This window comes from Poecilia formosa, unplaced genomic scaffold (assembly GCF_000485575.1).
Source record: "Poecilia formosa unplaced genomic scaffold, Poecilia_formosa-5.1.2 Scaffold93, whole genome shotgun sequence".
NCBI classification, from domain to species: Eukaryota; Metazoa; Chordata; class Actinopteri; order Cyprinodontiformes; family Poeciliidae; genus Poecilia; species Poecilia formosa.
Window position 1 is genome coordinate 766,588 of NW_006800032.1, and position 19,048 is coordinate 785,635.

The window sequence follows — 19,048 nt, forward strand, 5'->3', positions numbered from 1 at the left end:
GAGCCAATCGACTTTGAAATGGGACCGGTCCCGCTGAGAGAAACTTCCACTGCAGGAACTGCCCTGCAGACAACGCCGTGCCTCTGACCATGTCCTCGAGTTGAACTTTCAGGATCCGAGTGATTGTGCATCTGTCTTCAGTTGCTCCTCCTCTTTCTCTCTCTCCCATCCTCCTCCTCCTACTCCTCCTCTGTCTCTGAACTCACTGTGGCGGTCCATATGGACGGTGGGAAAACTGCAGTGTGTGCAAACCTGTACAGACGTCCTGTGGAGCGTATGTTTGTTTTCATGGCATGCTCCTCGACAACAATCAGAATTCAGCGCTGCCTTTCGCCACAACAACAGACGCGGCGTTGGACCCAGCTGCTTTCATGTGTGCTCCTTCAAAGTGTCTTTTTATTCCGCTTTCTTATTTATTTCCCCAACCAGAAGCCCCGGAAGATTGCTTTGATGTGGCCCGTCCCTCGGTGTCCCTCTGAGGAAAATGACAAAGCGCCATGTCACAGAGGAATGCTGAACATGTTGTGGCCAGTCGCCCAGGTCAGCCTGATGACAGCGGGCCAGTTTTGTAGTTTTGTCGACTGCTGCTTTTAATGTGACAATGATTTCATTCTCTCCATCTCTCTCTCTCTCTTTCTGTGTTCAAGGAGTTGTGTGTTCAGCCTTCTTCCAAGTGGCTGGCTGTAAGGAGGAAGAAATGGGGAGATGAGGGGGAGGGGGGCACATTTCATTAGCTTTCAATTCGTGTTGAATTTATTAGTCCCATGCTGGTTCTGCAGGATGGAAGGCTGCTTAAGAAGGGGAAAATATCTTCTATATAGACACCTTTTTTCTCCATCTGCTTACAACATGTGCGGAAAATGACCAGGAGACGTACGGAGCCGGAAGGAGGATGGATATTGGACAGATAGGGAAGTGGATAAGGAGAGCGGAGGAATCCGAGAAGGCGGGAATAACAAACCCGCCTCATAACAGGGGCCTGTGGGGAATAAAAGAAAAAGACTGCGGCGGTTAAAAAGTGTGTCAGATCGTTTACCAGCGGGGGATGCGCGACTTCATCAGCCCTGCAGAAAGGCACTTGTCTAGTCAGCACTGCAACAAAGGAACAGCCACGGCTTTATTTGTGAGCCTGGAATGTTCCTGTGTGCGCAGGGCCAGCACCCAAACAGCCGCCCCTCAGCTCTACCTCGAGAGGGAACATGGACCTGACCTGTGCCAGACACAGACGCAAGTTATTGTTGCAGGTGACCCGACTGGCCTGTAGCTCTGTTTAACAGCTGAAGTGACCCAGCAAAGAGCCATGTCTGAATCACAGAGACTGATGTGGCTCAGAACACATTGACGTTGTACTATATACCGATTTGAGCAGGTGGCAATGTAAGGGAGCACTGATATGTAAAATCAACTTTTTTTTTTTTAGCTGTACATTATGTTATAATGCTATCAAAAACATGCCTGGAGTGTCGCCTTGATTCTTTCTTGCATGTTTGAGAAATCTTTTAATCTCCTGTGGTAGCATTATGTATTTTCCAGGCGCACAGTGCCAGATTGCGGCACGATTAAGTAACTGTTTTATCTTCAGTTGTTATCAAAATTTTAATATATATCAAATATGACTTGAAAGAAATTTGACTTGGTAATTTAACGCCATGAAATTGGGCCTCTGTCTCTTTAAAAAGTCCTGCTCTTTCTGAAACTTTGCCTTCAGGAAGTCATCATAACATCTCTCCTCTACTGTAAAACTGTGTAATGCTCAAAAAAGTCAGTTTTTCCCAGATGAGATTTTTCTACCATGCAGCAGATACACAAATTATCTGCTGGATTTTTTTCAGGATGAGCTTAGATGATCTTACAGGAAAATTTCTAGCGAAACTTTAACGATCGCAAGTTGTACTCATGTGAAACATATAGGAAAACAACATGCTTAAGGTGTTAATCATCCACTTCAAACTCCCAAGGTACATGTGAAGCCAATAAGTTGCCCGAGACGAACGTCTGGACGACGGCAGGGCCTGGAGGGGCTGGGTAGGTGCCACCTAATAAATCCCCCCATGAACACCCAAATTTTAGACCGTAGAATGAAAACACACTTGTTAGTAAGAGGACACAGCTGCAATCATTTACAAATGTGATCGCATTCTGTAAAGTTGTGTGTGCGTGTTTGTGTGTGTGTGCGTGCCTATGCTACATATTCTTTTAGCTGAATAACTCTTAATTTGTTTAGGCTGACTAATACAAGTACACATTCCGATGTTTACTATTAAGTTTTGTTCAAAGGTACTATATGCCTGTGCTATCTGTTTTCTTTTGGATTTCAAAAAATGTACACTGTCTGTTATATTCTTTTATATTTGAACTTTTAGCCTGAACACTGGGAAAATAAGTTTTACATATCAGTCATTTTAACTTTTTGGGGTGAACAAAAATGTAGTAAAATTGAAACATTATCTTCAGCAATTCCTATTCAAGCGCTCATCTCTTCCCAAAGAGAGCAAAGCTGACAGGGGACAGTGAATGAAATAAAACGAGTTACTTTTGTAAGTGAATCTGATCATTTCAACATGTTAATGTCCATTCATGCATTATTTAAATCACAGTATGTCATGTCATTAAAATTTGAGAGCACATAAGCTGTTTGAAACATAAGCCTTTACTACAGAAGGGGATTAGGACCACTGGGGGAAAACATTAAGAATTCTCAGAATTCTGAGAATAAAGTCAGAATTTTTTATTTATTTATTTATTTATTTTTGTGTGTGGCCCTAATCCTCTTCCGTACTTTCCTCTAATGGCGAGTAATACAAAATGCTCTATTTTTAAACAATAAGAACTTCTGGGAAAAATACTCAAACACCTTCTCCACGTCCACAAAACACATGCAAACTGGTTTTGCGAACTCCCATAATACGCACTCGTTCAGATTTGTGCACAAACACGTTCGAGGTTCTGGAGGAGTAAGAATGAGGCGTTAATTCAAGATGGTGACGAAACCTTCGGCAATAAAGAGTAGAAGACATAAGTAATGTATTTCACATCAATTCTCTCCAGTTCTCAAAACACGACTGACTTTAATTGAATCCGACCATTTCAGGTTTAGGTGGAAACTTCGGCATAAACACAAAAAGAGAACAGGAAAGTAAAAGTGTGTGTGTGAATTAGGAGGAGGGCTACTTCATAAGAACACGGCACAGTTGTTAACCCTCTTTATAACTATTGCCTTCTTTGCACAGACGAACAATGGGATATTAGCACTCAGCCTCAATAAACACGTTACGTCGTTGACCTCTGCTCCTCTGAATCATCCTCCTAATTGCCGGAGGCCTCAGCAGTGTGGAGCTAAAGGGCCTCTTCTGTTTGGGCGTTCAGCTTCATTAACTTAAGAGAAAACCTTCTTAGAAAGAGATTCGTTTTTTACCCCTCCACCATTTCATCGCGTTTTAAAGACAAAGTCTTCAAATTTGGTGTCTCCGATTTCTGTCCGTCTAATCCGAACACCAAACGCGGCCCCTTGTTGAATTCCGAATTATTGTTCACGTTCCCGTGCAATGCTTTAGTCACACAAGAGGCGAGGCAAACCCCCCTGTCTTAACAAATGCTCCGGCAGCAGGCCGACGGGGACTGCAAAGCGTGTCCAATCAAATGTCAAAAGAGCAGCGAGGCAACACCAAACTATCTCCTGACTTTCTTTTCTTCAATCTTCTCCAGTTGTGCTCTGAAACGACAGAGTTGCTCTGTGGGTTTTCAGATAAGGCGAACCAGCAGACAAACGTGGGAAACCCATCGACGGCTATGACAGCCGTCCGGCGTCCACGTCGCTCAATGCACGTTGACATCTGCCGCAGCCTCTAGATGTGGGTTTTTGTTGTGTCTCTTGGAGATGGTATCATGTTCGATTGTTTCTTCATATCAAGGAGAAGGGAAAACAGTGAGTGTGAGATTATCGCCCCTTGAGGAGATTTAAGGTTTAAAACGCTGCTCAGTCCTTCAGGATCAGATGAAATGCTTGGAGCTGAGCCTTTTGAGACGGCACAGCGCAATCTCTTTGTTATGCGTTTCATTGGTAGGGGCCAATTATCGCATCAGTGCCAGATTGTATCGTTTCAGATCAACCTGTTTTCTGTGTTTGACATGTGAGATTAAAATCCCACAGTGCCTGCCTCAAACAGAAGATACCGGATCTCCAAGGAAATAAGCATTTGAGGATAAATAAATCTGTGCAGACGACAGTGAAGAATCTTCCTTGGTGTATCCTGCACCAAAACGGTCTTCCTCGCCTGTTTTCCCCTCAGGCGATTACACCTCCAGGTCTCTGGAGGAGCCAGCTGTTTCTCAGCCTTGGGACATGTTATCATCACCTCCTTTACGACCCGGTTTCCCCAAGTTCTCGCAGAAAGTCTCGCAAATTTCACCTGTTCACCCTTCACGGTCCTGGAGGAAAGAAAGGATCTGTTGAAAGACGTCTGCACTTGTTTGACTCGCGCAGCACACGAGGACGTGTTCGCGCGTTACTATGCAAAACTGCAAATACCGTAAGGGTACAACAGTGACGTGTCGGGCTGGAGTTGTGAAAGCGGTTGTGATTTTGGTTTGGGGGAAAGCGCTTAGCAGAAGTTGAATTTATAGGACCGTAATTACTCCTTCATGAGACCCAGCCAGCGGGCTGTCATGTACTTCTATAAAGAAATTAAGACAGCTTGTGCCATATTCTAATTAGGAGCAAGCCCTTGCTGAAGCTATTTATAAATTATTCTATTTTAATAAACCTGCTGCACTCACACTATGAAGGCCTCAAACTGAATAAGAGTGCACCATTGGTAAAATTAATAAATAAACGAAGGAAAGCCGCAGTGGCTGAGCTGTAGAGATCAACTGTCAGAGCCTAGTGATTACCAAAGCTCACTCCTCAACAAACTGTTTGACCAAGACTTGAACTGTGTTGGCCAGAGTGTGTGTGTGTGTGTGTGTGTGTGTGTGTGTGTGTGTGTGTGTGTGTGTGTGTGTGTGTGTGTGTGAACTGAAATTCTTGTTGCTCCAGGCTGATCCGAGTGTGCTGGGGTCCAAACATTTGTATCTGTTGACTCTGTTCTGCAAAAGTGGAACAGAAACGTTGTGTAATGAGCTGACAGTTCACAAAGACATGTTGCAACTCATATAGTAGGACACAGTCAGGATTTGACTTGGTGCAATGCCTTACAAATCTTTTGAATTTTTTATTTTTCACTTATTTTGATGCAATGACCACACCATTCAATGTTTTCTATTTAGAAAATCAGAGCATATGGGTTGAATTTTTTATTTTTTTACAAATTAAAATGTGAGAAATGTGGCCTCTTTTAGTCAATATGAGTTAATGTGTGTGTGTGTGTGTGTGTGTGTGTGTGTGTGTGTGTGTGTGTGGGTGTGTGTGTGTGTGTGAGATTTAATCTGAGTAATCTCAGCATAGTCGAGGACGAGGCAGACTTTGTGCAGGTCTTTATAAAACTGAATATCTCCTAGAACGTCCAAGAACGACACAAGTTCGTCCGACGCAGACGGTTGATGCAGATGGAGACTTTTTTTTACTTTTAATCGAGGTAAAATGATCATTTTCTCACAATGGAAAAGGTTGAGTACAACATTATAAGTAGAAACGTCTATCCAGAGACTTTTACCAAAAAGCCAACTTTTTGCTGCATCCAAATCAGCTTTTATTTAATTTATTTAACTTAGCTAAACATTACGAAAGAAAGAGACCCGAATCCTGTTCTGATAACTGAGACTCAATATATCCTAAAGAGTACAAAGAAATGGAAAATTATATGCTTTTTTTCTTACTCCAGGAAATACGCAAAATCCTTTCAAGTTTTTAATCTATGACAAACAACATCCATTACGTACAAATAAATTAATACGTAAAATAACTGCAATATTTGCCTTATTTTCTAGGCCCACAAGTAGTTTTTACTCGACGATTTTGATCCAGGTGACATAAACTTTGGACATCCTCGGTTTAGATCAAACCATATTTACATGTTTAAAATGGCCCAGTCAAAGTCAAGACCAGAATCCAAATGAGAACTGACATCAAGAGTGATTGAATTTAACTCGACTATTTGTGAAACTCCAGCTCAAGTCGCTGCAAGTCTCCGGATCTCTTATCATTGTCTGTTTTGTTGTGACACCAAAACAAAAACAGAAAAGTCAAAAGCATAAAATTATATGAAAATATTGTTTTCTTATCGCAGCAAAGCATTCAGACACGGCTGCACTCTTCACTTCACGTTTGCAGCTGCCTTTCCCCTCTCAGCTGTCACACATCAAGTAAACCCAGACAAATGAATAATAGAAGCCGCATGTTGAACCCGCAGACGCTTAATATCCTGAAGGCGATGTTTTGTGATCTGCAGAGGTAGCCACTGTTTAAACGGCACAATCCGAAATTGTAAGGCCAGTGTTTGCTCATGCTGGTGCCATTGTTAATTTTTTTAATTTTTTTTTTTATTAAATAAGATTTTCTGCCTGAACAAAAAGAGGTACCTGTAAGGAATTGAAGAGGTCTGATCAGGTACTCAGAAACAGCAACCAGCAGACCTGAGATTTCATAAATAATCAACATGCTGGTTGTGTTGCAGTTGCCCTCAGGGAGCGAGAAACATTTTAATGGCAAAACATTCAATGTGGACCTGATGAAATGACTGGTGACGATGCGCCTTTTCTTTTTGGAACATAATCAAATTGAAATCAATTATGAACAAAACATACTTTGATGTAATTCAGTGCTGTACTCCTCTTCAAATGCAATAGATAAGGGTTTAAAGTAATGACATGGCTTCAAAGTCAACTGAAAGTATAATATTAGTCCATATTTAGATAGATATTGGTATATTGTATTATCCATGCTTTAAAACACACGGCACCGCTCATCTATCTTGTAGCATTGCTAATATGGCCATTTCCTAAGTTGATCATGTGTTGAGCATACCTCTACCCCAACTCATCATCTCTAATACTGGCTTGTTTCCCTGTTGTAGTTTGAGGAAATTTAACATTTACTCAGTTCTTCACCGTACTCAGACACCTCATGGATGAATTAATCTATTTTATTACAATAAAGGATAACAAAGGGGGCATCAATGCACAATCTGTGAACATTTTAAATGTAAGTGAAACATGGCATGCGCTAGGTGGTGCACTGTGTAAGTGAGCAAGTTTACTATATAGGATTTGATCATAGCTGGGGGGAAAAAAAAGAAAAGAAAAAAAAAAATCTGTTGCTCAGCAGCGCCACTTGCGCTGGCCCAGCGGCAATACCTATCAGTCTTGTGTTATTACAGCCCTCATGACCGCGACAAAGTCAAGGCAGCGATACTAACACGAGAAAGTCTGGATCTGAGCTGTCAAAATAAGACAAACTGTAGTTCACAGGTAATATAACTTAACTCAAGCCTTCATTGTTTTTTTGTACACAAGATGAACAAAACTGATTTCTATTATGCCTAACATGACATCAATAATAATAATAATAATAATAATAATAATAATAATAATAATAATAAGCATTATTATACAATTATTATTATTATTATTATTATTATTATTATTATTATTATTATTATTATTATTATTACCAATACTACTACTACTCATACAATTCACTAAGTTAACTATGTAATGTTATTAACTTAAACTACAAACGTAATAACAGCAACAATACTGTTATGACTAAAAGGAAAGGGTTACAATTACAATAACAGTAACAATGACAACAATGATAGTAATAATACTAATAATAATTATTTTCATTAATTCAGTTTTATTTAAATTATGCTACTGAGTTGCAACTAATCTGAGATCTTATTTATTTTTAAGAACTGTATATTTATAATGTGAAGTCTGCCATAATTTTTAGAGACTGCGTGCTTTCATTTACCTTTTTCTGCTGGTACACCTGATTTTCTCCACTGCATGACACTATTTTCTTTTGTTTATCTGATACTACTACTACTACTACTACTACTAATAATAATAATAATAATAATATTTTATGACTAAACTAAAGGTTCCAACACAGAGAAAAGAACAGACAAGAGTGAAGAAAATATGTTGACAAAATGCAGTGCTTTATGGGGAAAACGTGGAGGGCGTTCTAGTAAGCTAAAAGGACAAAAGACACCTTAAATATAAGACAGTAGCAGAGCGAGAGAAATTTCTTTACTTCTCTTTTATTTATTAAAAGCTTTATGTCAAAATCGTCCACTAAATGTCTCTAATGAAACTGTAAAACTGGCTTTTATTTTGGCGGAAACGTCGTTCTGTGTGCGAGGTGTCTCCGAGGACGCGCTGCTAGCTTGACGAAGCTCTGACCACGAATGAGCCAATAGGCTGTGGAAGGCAGAGTTGTCCCTGTGGCCGCCATTAAAGAAAGGAATCCATGAATTCAAATGGAAACCAACAGGAACCGAGGCTCTAATAATGATCAAAATCTCTGCTGAAACGTAGGCCGGTGCCAGATTTCGAGACGTTTCGCCAGGATGTATTTCATTTTTTGGATAAATTTAGCGATGGAGGAGTGAGACGAGGCGTTTTTGTTTTATTTTTTATTTTTTTTTTAAAGCGGAGACCGTTTTAGGGCTAAGGGGGAGGGGGAGAGTTGCTTCTTTGCTCTCCTTTTCTTTTTGTTTTATGAACATTTTTACGCTCTTTTGAACATGGTTTTACGGCGTACTTTTGGGATGTCGGCGTAGGGACGGCATTGTCTCTTTTATCCGCTTCTTTTTTTTTATTTTTTATTTTTTATTTTATCTCTGGCGGAGGAAACTGCAGTCGGAAGGTTGTTTGTTGAATTAACTCCTCCAGCCAAATGTTACAGAAAAATATTTCTCGCTGATTAGGCTTGCACAGAAAACACTCACAGAGGCTAATTGTTTTTTAATTTCCCCTGGACGTGAAAACGATGGAGAGTTGGATCTCGCAGTGAAGAAGGATGAGTTCTTGTTTCGTACCGAACGGGGCCAGCTTGGAGGATTGCCATTCCAATCTATTCTGTCTGGTAAGAGATTTAAAACTAAAGGAAAGGAGCCATTTTTAACTAGCTGAACGGGGGCTATGCTAACGTTAGCCACAGAGGCATCAGTTGATAGTAGCTTAGCCAGGCTTAAGGCCCTGTCAAAGCTGACATTAGTAGACGACAGGGTTATTTTACTTTAAATGAAAATGATTTTTAACACTTTATCAGCTGGCTTCAATGACCTGTCAGTTGGCGTTAACTTTCTGTTCAAGGGTGACTGCTCGTAAACAAAACTCTCACCCACCTTGAAAGCTAAAGCTTGTGATACTACATCTCATTTAACATTTAGTTTGCCACAAGGGATGGAAAACTGTGCTTTTTCTGCCCCCGCACCCCCTTTTCGTACTACTACAAACCTCGCAGTAATGATGTCGTTGCACTTTCTCCCGTTCGCCTCGGCGCCTTGTTTATTATTAACCTGCTACTATCTGGTTTTCGTCGCATTTCCACTATGTTTTATCAAGCGGGGAGCCGCAATCCAAACACTTGATGCACTTCGCTGAGCAGCTTTGAGTTGGAAACTGCCAGACCTTTGAACAGTCGCTGCTAGATAGGGCTACTGTTTATGTTTAATGCTGACACCTCCCGAATGAACTAGCGGGTGTCACTGCACAGCTTGTCCAGACAAGCCCGCCCCTCTTTAAAAGCCTCCTCTTCTGTTTTTTTTTTTTTTTCCTCGAAAGTTTTTCACGCTTTATGTTATTGTAAAACAAAAACAACATTAAACATAGTAGACGTAGTTATTGTTGCTTATGTTTTTTTGGTAGTGCCTTAGTCTGCTTGGACTTCATATTCTGGTATCAGCACCAACTAGGGCACAGGCTGATTATATAATGGTTGGCATTCAGAACCCCTGGCAGTACAAACAAACAAACCAAAAGGAAGGGAAAAAGGTAGCAGCATGCCTCTCTGTTGAAATGAAACTTATCCCGCCTTTCATCTGGATGTTTCTTTATGTGATCGTGTTGCCAGTTGTGGCTGCTTAACATCACCCTAAATAGCTGCGGTCGGAGATCTCCGATATTATTTAAGTCCCATTTGAGACAAACAGTGCATTAGGAGCCACAGCCTGCCTGCTCCATATTCTTGGCCACAGCAGCAAACCTAGTGGGCCTGTTTACAGTCCGTCCTCTGGCCAGATGCTCAGGAAAACAGTGGGGAGGGGATGCGTGTTTGTTGTTGCAGTTAATTGGCTTGTCAACAGGTTTAACTGTAGCTGGTTCTGGTGCCGAAGTTTTAAAAAGGGTTAAAGTTGGGGGGGAGGAATGGCTGTCAGTTTCCACTGTTGTTATTTTAAAGTGCAGGTGCAACAGTCAGTCTCCAACAGATGAGAATCTGCATTATTATATGCATAAAAATTTAAGTTCTCCCATAATTTCTTTAGTCTATGCATGTGTTTTTTTGTTGTTGTTTTTTTTTCAGTTAATTGAAAATCAGATGATGATGATAGGTATGTTGTCTTCCAAGAATTGGGATAATCTTGTAATTCATGTTCTGTTGAATCAAAAACACCAAACCAGCTGCAGATTTAATTTTTTTTTTAAGGAAAGCAGGCCTGCGAGAAAATCCGATTCAACCACGGAAAACCTGATCGCTACGCTTTTTAGTATGAAGTTCTTTTGATGAAAAGCCAGCTGAAAGCGTCAGGAGTTTGTGTAAAGCAGAGTCGTGAACACCTGCCGCGCCCTGCCGGTCAGCTGGCTTGCGGCAGATATGACTAGGAAATGTTTCAGGTCAGACACCTGGCCTCCAAACTAAAGGAGCGCTGCAAAATTGAACACTTTTCTACACTTTTAGCAGGCACTTGTTTCATTTTTGTTTTGTGTTCAAATCAAAACGGAACAAATGAAGGGTGATATATATTATTATAAATGTAACAACAGATGCTATTTTAGCAGCAGTATGAATAATTTTTGCTTTTCTGTTTCATATTTTTGTTGTAAACGCTGCGACACTATCTCAATATTATGAGAAACTCGTACCTTTGCGGTAGCCGGTCAGTTTAATGTCCGCAACTTTAACATTTCATGTACAATTTCATTGGAAAATAAAGTGATTGAATGCTGCAGGAGGGGAAAAAAGTAAGTTTTTTCTTTCTGTTGCAGTCCCCCTCTTGTGCTGTGCAAACTGCACAGATTACATATGCAGAGCTCTGCCAGCGAAACCCAAAAGGGGGCGGGGGTTAGACGTGAGCAGGAAAATGCCTCATTACTAATGCTGACATTAAACTCATTCTAATAACAACATGGCCCGAAACGCCACCCTGCGTTTAGCCGCTTCCGAAGCCCTCCGCCCTCCTAAAGGTAACATTTCCCTGCAGAAAATTCCCACTCTCTCTCCCCTCAGCACCGCTCCCGCTGGCTCCGGACCGCGCCGCGCCGAACTCGTAATTATATTGTTTACGACCTCGCTTGAAGGCAGCGTTGGCTACGACGCGACGGACACGACGGAGGCTGGTCGTCGTCGGCGGTGCCGTGCCCGGCTGGCTAACGTTTTTTTTTTTTTCTTTTTTCCTCTCTCTTTCTCTTTCACTGCATGCTGAGACTAAGCATAACACCACTGCTGTTATGACTCACTTGCTCAACATAGTCCACTTTGTGGTTTTATGGCAAAAAGAATGTGAACACATTGTGGTAGTTTACTCCCCCCACTCCCCTCTGTTCTTCGGTGGATGGCATGATGCTGTTGGTGCAATAATATTCTTAATATTGCAAGTAAGACCATGAGAACTCTGTCCTCGGGTGTACCTGTGAGACCTTTAGCGGCTTTCTTCTACATTTAATTGATTGAAATCGTCGTCGAGTACGGGAATGAATTTGCATCACTTTCGAAAAGAAAAATGCCAGAGCACCTGCTAGTTTCAGGTTCGCTTCAAAACAGGCTCACTCGGTGTGGAAAGGTAAATTGGCAGGAAGAAGAAACTTGGTAGGAGAAGGAGCATCTGTGACTTGATTTGAGCAGCCTCACCTGTTGTCTCGCATCTTGAAAAGGCAGCTGCTCGAACACAGTGTTCCCTATTCAGACCCAGAACCCGAAGTTGCCAGAGGGGAAGGTAAGCTAGCTGGCAGAGTACTAGAGGTCGCGACCCTGCCGAGTTATAAAGTGTGCGTCACCTCAGGAAAACGTCTCCCCTCTCTCTATCCAGCGGCTTCGGCTTTGCAATCCCAGCTAATGCGCCGGTGTGATTCCTGGGCTCTGGCGTTATGAAATCTAAAACTCCCCACGACTGGCGCTGGCCACGCCGCCCGGGACGCTTCTCCCAAGCAGTTGCTCCGCATACCTGAGTATTTAGTAAGAAGCGAGCAGGAAGGAACGCCGTGTTGATTCGCAGGGCTGGAAATGTCTGAGGTACACTCATGCGCACAGCCTGGGAAGCAGGGCTGTTGGAAGGAAATACTCAGGAATCTTTGGCACTCTATATATTTTTCTTTTTTTCTTTTTTTTTACACGCAGTCTGTAACTAATTTATTTAGAAAGTACAAACAGCGCAACTGCAGACGGCAAAGCTATCTTTGGGTGCAGAGTTGTGGCATGCTGTTTTTCTCGTTTCGATCTCAGGGGGATTTAAGGACACTTTGATCTAGAATTTGTGGGGGTTTTTTTTTCTTCTTGTGCATAAAATTGGAGGAAACTCAGCTGTAACATCTAAAAGCAATAGGTTGACTTAAATAGAGATGCACCAAGCAGACTACAGTTTGTAAACCTTTGACCTATCGGTGGGCGAGATGGACTTTAAAGTTTTCATCACGATATTTCGTGGTACTATTGTGATGACAATAAAAGTGAAAAGAACAATTTATCACTTCTTTTTTAGGTAACTTTCTGTAAGAATGTGACTTCACGACATGGATATCAACTCCACAAAATGCTGCTTTTGAAAGAAATTGTAACGCACCTCTTTTGGACAGCAGTCGTGTAAATAAGAGTTCTCAATAATTGCATTCATTATTTGGACTGTATCGTGACGATAAATCACAATTCTTAAAAGAAATTTATCACGATAAATGATAAACGATAAACGATACGATAAATGTTCATCCTTATTTTGACCAATTCTAGTTTCTCTTTAAAAATATAAAATACAGCATTATGAAGCAGGTTTTCTAGCCTCCCTAACTGAGTAATTATATTTATGTTTGGAAAAGAGATGTCGCACGTCTCTATGAGCGTAGAGTACTGTAAGACAAGTTTTTGCCGCTTTTTAAAACACAGTGATCGAAGTTTGTATTTTTAAATTAGCTTTTGCTTACTCTGCTAACAAACCGTAATAAATAGTAACAATGTTTGCGTACATTCTAGAGAATTTGGGTCTCAATCCGGTCTCGTCTGATCTGATCCAGAACCGGTATCCGTCTGGCCAACAGTTCAAATCCCAGCATAATCCATGATAAACGGGTCACCGATCCAAACGTTATTTACGTTGTTCAGATCGTTTCAGATCCAACATTTTAAATCAGAGTTTATCCTCACAGAAAGACAGTTTGTTGAGGTTTATTATGTATTTACTGACCTTGTGGATATAAATAGGATTTAACATATGTGGACAAATTGCAGGGGTAAGAGCAATATTGGTATCGGTACATGCATCCCTTTTGGATCAGGAAAAATCCTTGATCTGAGCATCTCTGCTGTCATGAATTGCAGATGATATTAGAATTATGTCACTCTTGGTGGCAGCATTCTGGTTCTTTTTGTTTATAACTTTTTTTTTTGTTTGTTTGTTTGGTTGAGGCGTTGCACGCTGCGACAGTTATTCCCTCTGATGTTTGATCCTGTGCAGGTGGAAGGATTTTTGCTCCTTTTTTTGTGGCAACAAAGTTTATTTATTTTTTCAACTAGGATCAACTAATTAGCTCTCAGAAATTCAAATAATACCTGAACTATGACCCCCAAATCCAAGAGGAGCTGAAAAGGGGATGGAGGAAGTTAAAATAATCTCTTCCATCTGTCACAATGGACAAGGATCAAATCCCCGACTCCGCCGTGTCTCTGTTCTGCTTTCTAACTGACAGACAGTTAAATAGGAGTGACTAAAGCAAATGAGGCGGATTAGCGGTGCTTTCTAACAACCGATGGCGTCGTCCACTACACATGCTGCCGTGGGATATTGTCTCCGCTGTCTGGAAATTGAGCTGTCATAACGCTGTCATGACAGCAACAGTCTTCAGTCAGAGGCTCCTTCAGATTCGTTGCAGGACTGACTGCTAGCAAAAATCCTACTTGCATGATATGAGCTACGACATTTAATTTCCCTTAAGGATAAATGAAGTGTTTTCAAATTGAATTTGAATGGACCGACTCTGTCTTTTGATGTATTTAAAGTGCTTCCCCTGATATCCAAAACCTCAGCATCGCAGTACGTAGCTCACTTTGACTCTTCTTTACTCAGCAATAACGTTCAGTTTTATCGTTGCACGACCTCGTTTTTCCTTACCGTAAGTTTCACTGGACAGTGAAACTTTTCGAGCGGTCAGGTCCGTTCCGATTAACAGCTGATTTCTTTGTTCTACATTTCTGGTCGTGGATTGTCTTCCCGTGGGTATCGGCAGGCTTTTTTAGCGCTCTCGTTCAGCCGACGTTTTTATGAAGTGCTCGACGCCACACAAACCCCTGACGGGATTATCGGCGTGTACGCTTCGTGGTGGGAGACTGCGAAGGCAAACTTTCCAGTCTTTCCACAGTAACATGTGGTAACATTTTACCTGACTTCATGCTTAAATAGCTTAGTCTTGGAAGAGGAGAACAAATTTCATTAAAAATGACTTTGGAGGAGATTTGCTAATTTGTGCAGCAGGTACAGACACTTCTACTTCAACAGACTCCTTGTTCGTCCAGTCGGATGAGCGTCAAACCGAACGGAGCTACCGTAAAAACACGAAAGCTTTCCAAGTATTTTTTTTTTTTTTGGTCTAGAATAAAGTGCAAACTTGCTTACAAGCAACTTTTCGGCAAGAAAATTCCTTAACATTGATTAAAAATATATATATTGGGGAACTTTTGACTTCAAACAAGCTCCCATGTCTTGCCGAAAAGTTGCTTGTACTGCTGGTTTGGTTTCACTTCAGGTGTACTAAGAGTTTTCACTAGAAACAAACGTAGAAAGTATTTGGTAGCTTTCTTTTTGCTGTGTAGCCAGAATTGTTTGGACATGTCTGTTAAGATCCTGAACATGTGCTTCATCACAGCATCCTCACTGATTTAATAGATTCTGTGAGGAGGAAAAACCCACGTGTTGAGCTTGGTCACCTTTATGGCGCTCGTACATAACTGGAGAAGTTTTCTTGTGCGTCCATCCATCCATGTTGTTTCTGATGAACTGCTCGTACAGGGTTTGTAATCCTTGAAAAATGCTTGAATTTCAAGTAGGTGGTTTCAAGGTTGGTGCTTGCTTTCTGTATGAAGCCTTTAAAAGTATTTGATATTGAGATTGCACTGTTTTGTAATAAAGTGCAATCTGACTTGATTTAAAAATAGGGGTGTATTGATAAGCTGACCCCAATTTCCTTAATTTTGGATATCGGTGATCGGCGGTACTGATGTGCGAAGCTGATCTTGTCTACAGCTGCAAAGGTATAAATATCAACCACTGTCATCTTTTTCTTTGCCTTGAAAGAGGTTTGACTGACAGCCCGGCTCGCCAGATCATCTCTGCACATTTGCACTTAATAGTCACCCCACCTCTGACAAATCAGAGACTTTCTTGCTATATTTAGCAATATTTCAGATGAAAAGAAACAGAAAAAAAAAAAAATCTGAATCGGCAGGTCAGGCTTTTTAAAGATCGGTAATCAGCGATCGGACAGAAAACTGCAACCAGTGTACCTCTAATTAAAAACCTAAATTTGCAAAGCGATATTTAAAGATTAAACCAGATATTTAAATAATTTTTTTTTTCATATTTGTCTGATGTTAAATCAGAACAAGCTTCTCTTGTTTTAGGTCAGTTAGAATTACCTAAATTATTATTTAGCTAAATGCTGGAACACTTGGTAAGAACATTGTTTTAGAGATTTGTTTTGTAACTTTTTCAAACCAGTCAGGTGTATAGGGTGTGAGAGACATTTAAAAAACATAAAATTTTGCTATGTTGTACTTCACTTCTCCTGTAGAACGTAGAATCACGTGACATTATTAATAACAGTAATAAATAATATCGTACGACGTGAGTTGAAATTGTCCTCTGTATTAGTTTTATCTCCAAAGTGTGGAGCTGGAAAAGTTTTTTTTTTTTTTTTTTTTTTTTTTTGTTACTAAGTAGGAACAAGTTGTCGCGTCAAGAACAGCCACAGGAAAGATGCGCCAGTCTTGATAACACCAGAAACGGCCACACACACACACCAAAAATAAAATAATGATAAAAAATAAAAATAAAAAGGTCATGGCCAGAGCCGTAATGTAAGACGAGGAGGGCGGCCTGCTGCTCCTGTAAGTCAACAGCCAAGCAGCAGCTGTGGCTGCAGCACTAATCAGTATTTCAGCTACGACAGTGGCTAAATCCCTGCAATGAACTGGGTCAAACTCTGGGTTACCACTGTGTTTGATCAGTTGTTTTCTTTTTTTCTCTCTGTTTGACTCATGCGTTTAGTCGCACTGTAAAAACTAGGGATAATTACAGGGAGCTTGTTGATGTCTGACAGGAGCGGCGCAACACATTAAACTGCTTAACATTTTCGTTATTGCTTTAATTTATGTTGAAGTGCCTGGCCACTAACTTAAAGGATGTTAAATTAGATGTGCCATTAAAAACAATGTACTTCAGAAACACAAGAATAGCTTTTACATGTAGATTTTTTAGATAAAGGGAAAAAATAAAATATGCACAATTGCATACTTTTTAGACAGAAAGGAAGGTCAACAAAGCAAAAAATCCAGCAGAGGCGGTGAGCAACGGCAGCAGACAGCCAGACAGCAACAGGTGGCTGCAAACAGGAGGAACTTCAACACTGAGTTCAAATGTCAGTGTTGACAGAGCTCAGTATTTTGTAGTCGTATTTTTTTGTTTTGTTTTTGAACGTCTTTATCTAAACTGTAAATGTTCAGATGTTTGTAATGATCTAGGTGCAGCTTTTGCAGAAAATGCATTTGAAGTTGAACTTGAACACAACAAAACCAGATCTCTCCCTCTCTGTCTCTCATATGATAAGTCATGCAAGTGGATATCAGTTGTTTTCATGTCGATAAACTGAGAGGAGAGAAACTCCGACCGCATAATGCGGGGAGATGGGCTGATTACTAGCCAGGAGGGAGGTAGGCTGAGGTTTGAGGAAGAAGAAAAATAGTGCAACAATGTTGTTTTGAAGTGTTGAAGTCATTTTTAATGGTGTGCAGAGAGAGTTTTCTTCTGCTGCTTGGAGCAAAGAGAGATAGAGGGCTGCTTCTATCCACCCCTGTTGCTGCAGACTGCTGTTCAGCTGGCTGAAAGGAGACTGTTCACTTTTCCCTGAGACAAATTTGGCCGGCTGTAAAGAGAACAACAAAAAAAATTATGGAATATTCTGTGGAAATATTCCAAATTTAAACATGTTTCCCCCTTTATTTTCTTTCTAAGTATATCAAAATTCATATGATAAATAACTATTATACATAGCATTATCAAAACTAGTAACTTATGCATTATGTTATTTTAACAATAGAAGGAATAATTGCTGCATTTCTGTTTCTAAAAACAACAAATGTGCATATCAAAGTTTTGTTACTGTTAAAACACTGAGTTTTATTGTGCTTTGGGAACTTCTTAGCGCCCCATATGAAGTATTATACATTATACCTTCTAGAAGTTAAGGTTTAAAAGTGAAGTATCTTCAAAGACTCGCTCTGGGCAGGAACGATTTCCAGTAGCAGTCAGTCTCGCAACGAATCTCAAGGAGCCTCTGACTGAAGACTGTTGCTGTATGACAGTCTGATGACTTAACTGGAAGACACAATCAGTTGTTAACTTTTGCTGCTCCTCTTTAAACCGTTTATTGTATCGCTTGTCGTTTCTCGCGATACTTTTCTCGTCATGGTATGAATTTTGATTCATCACTGCCAAAGCTGTTGTTGGCATTGTTAGTTTTACAAGTGTATCCCGTTTTTGCTCAATGAAAGCATCAATGAATTATAAAATATGATTAAATCCAGTTACAATTTACAGTTAAGTGAAATAAATCACGCTTCTTTGTGTGACTGGTGTCCTAAAGAGGCATAAGACAAATGGGAATGTTTTTCAAGAGCAGCATTTGTGTTTGTGGGGCCATTATTGCTGTGACACAAAGTGGCAGCCATATAGTTAACCTAAAAATAAAGCAACAAAAAGTCCTGATCGCCACTCATCATTATCACAACAGCACCACAAAATATTGCGATTTAAACTTTAACTTCTTATCCCCCTAATAGTTAGAAATCCATACATTTTTGGTATACTTTTAAAAAGTGGAAGCATTTCTACTAAAGTGACCAGCTGCTCTAGTAGCCTGCAGCCAGGTTGCGTTGCACTAAATGCTTTCCATCTGATCTGCCTCTGATCTATAGTGTGTAAAGATTTACCAAATAAAATCTGACATCGAGTTCAAAATAAATTATGGAATAAATTCCCCACTCAGCTGTACTTCTCTTTAAGTAAAACATGCAGATTTCAATAAATCCACTCTCTTTTTTTACTCTCCCCTCACCCCTTCTTTATTTTATTTATTTTTTGCTAAGCCAATAACTTCCCTTTACACATTATTTTAAGACCCCCTTTTAACATTTTTCTGCAGTTTAATTGCTGTACTCAAATAGTTAAGATTGAGCTTGCAGTGGATATGCACTTGAACATTTTTACACGTAAGAACTCACAATAGGACATGGTGTTTGTCTGGTGGGGCCTTTAATCTTCTATATAAATACGAGAAGAGCTTTTTTCTTTTTTTTTTCATTATCCTTTAATGTCAAGCAATTACCCTCTAACTGTATCCACTTTTGTTCCCTGCCATTTAGATCTGACCTGTAAGAGCAACGGGAAAGCGGTATCTTTCTGGCAAT

At 40.3% G+C, this 19,048-nt stretch overlaps 1 protein-coding gene across 1 annotated transcript in view; it reads left to right on the plus strand.

Annotated features, from left to right (window-relative positions):
* The first annotated feature begins 8,356 nt into the window (after positions 1–8,356).
* Positions 8,357–19,048, plus strand: part of med13a (mediator complex subunit 13a) — a 101,496-nt gene continuing 90,804 nt past the window's right edge. The window contains exon 1 of the mRNA XM_007557967.2: positions 8,357–9,028. Within this exon, the coding sequence (XP_007558029.1) occupies positions 8,963–9,028 (66 nt within the window). The 5' untranslated portion in view covers positions 8,357–8,962. The remainder of the gene's footprint in view (positions 9,029–19,048) is intronic.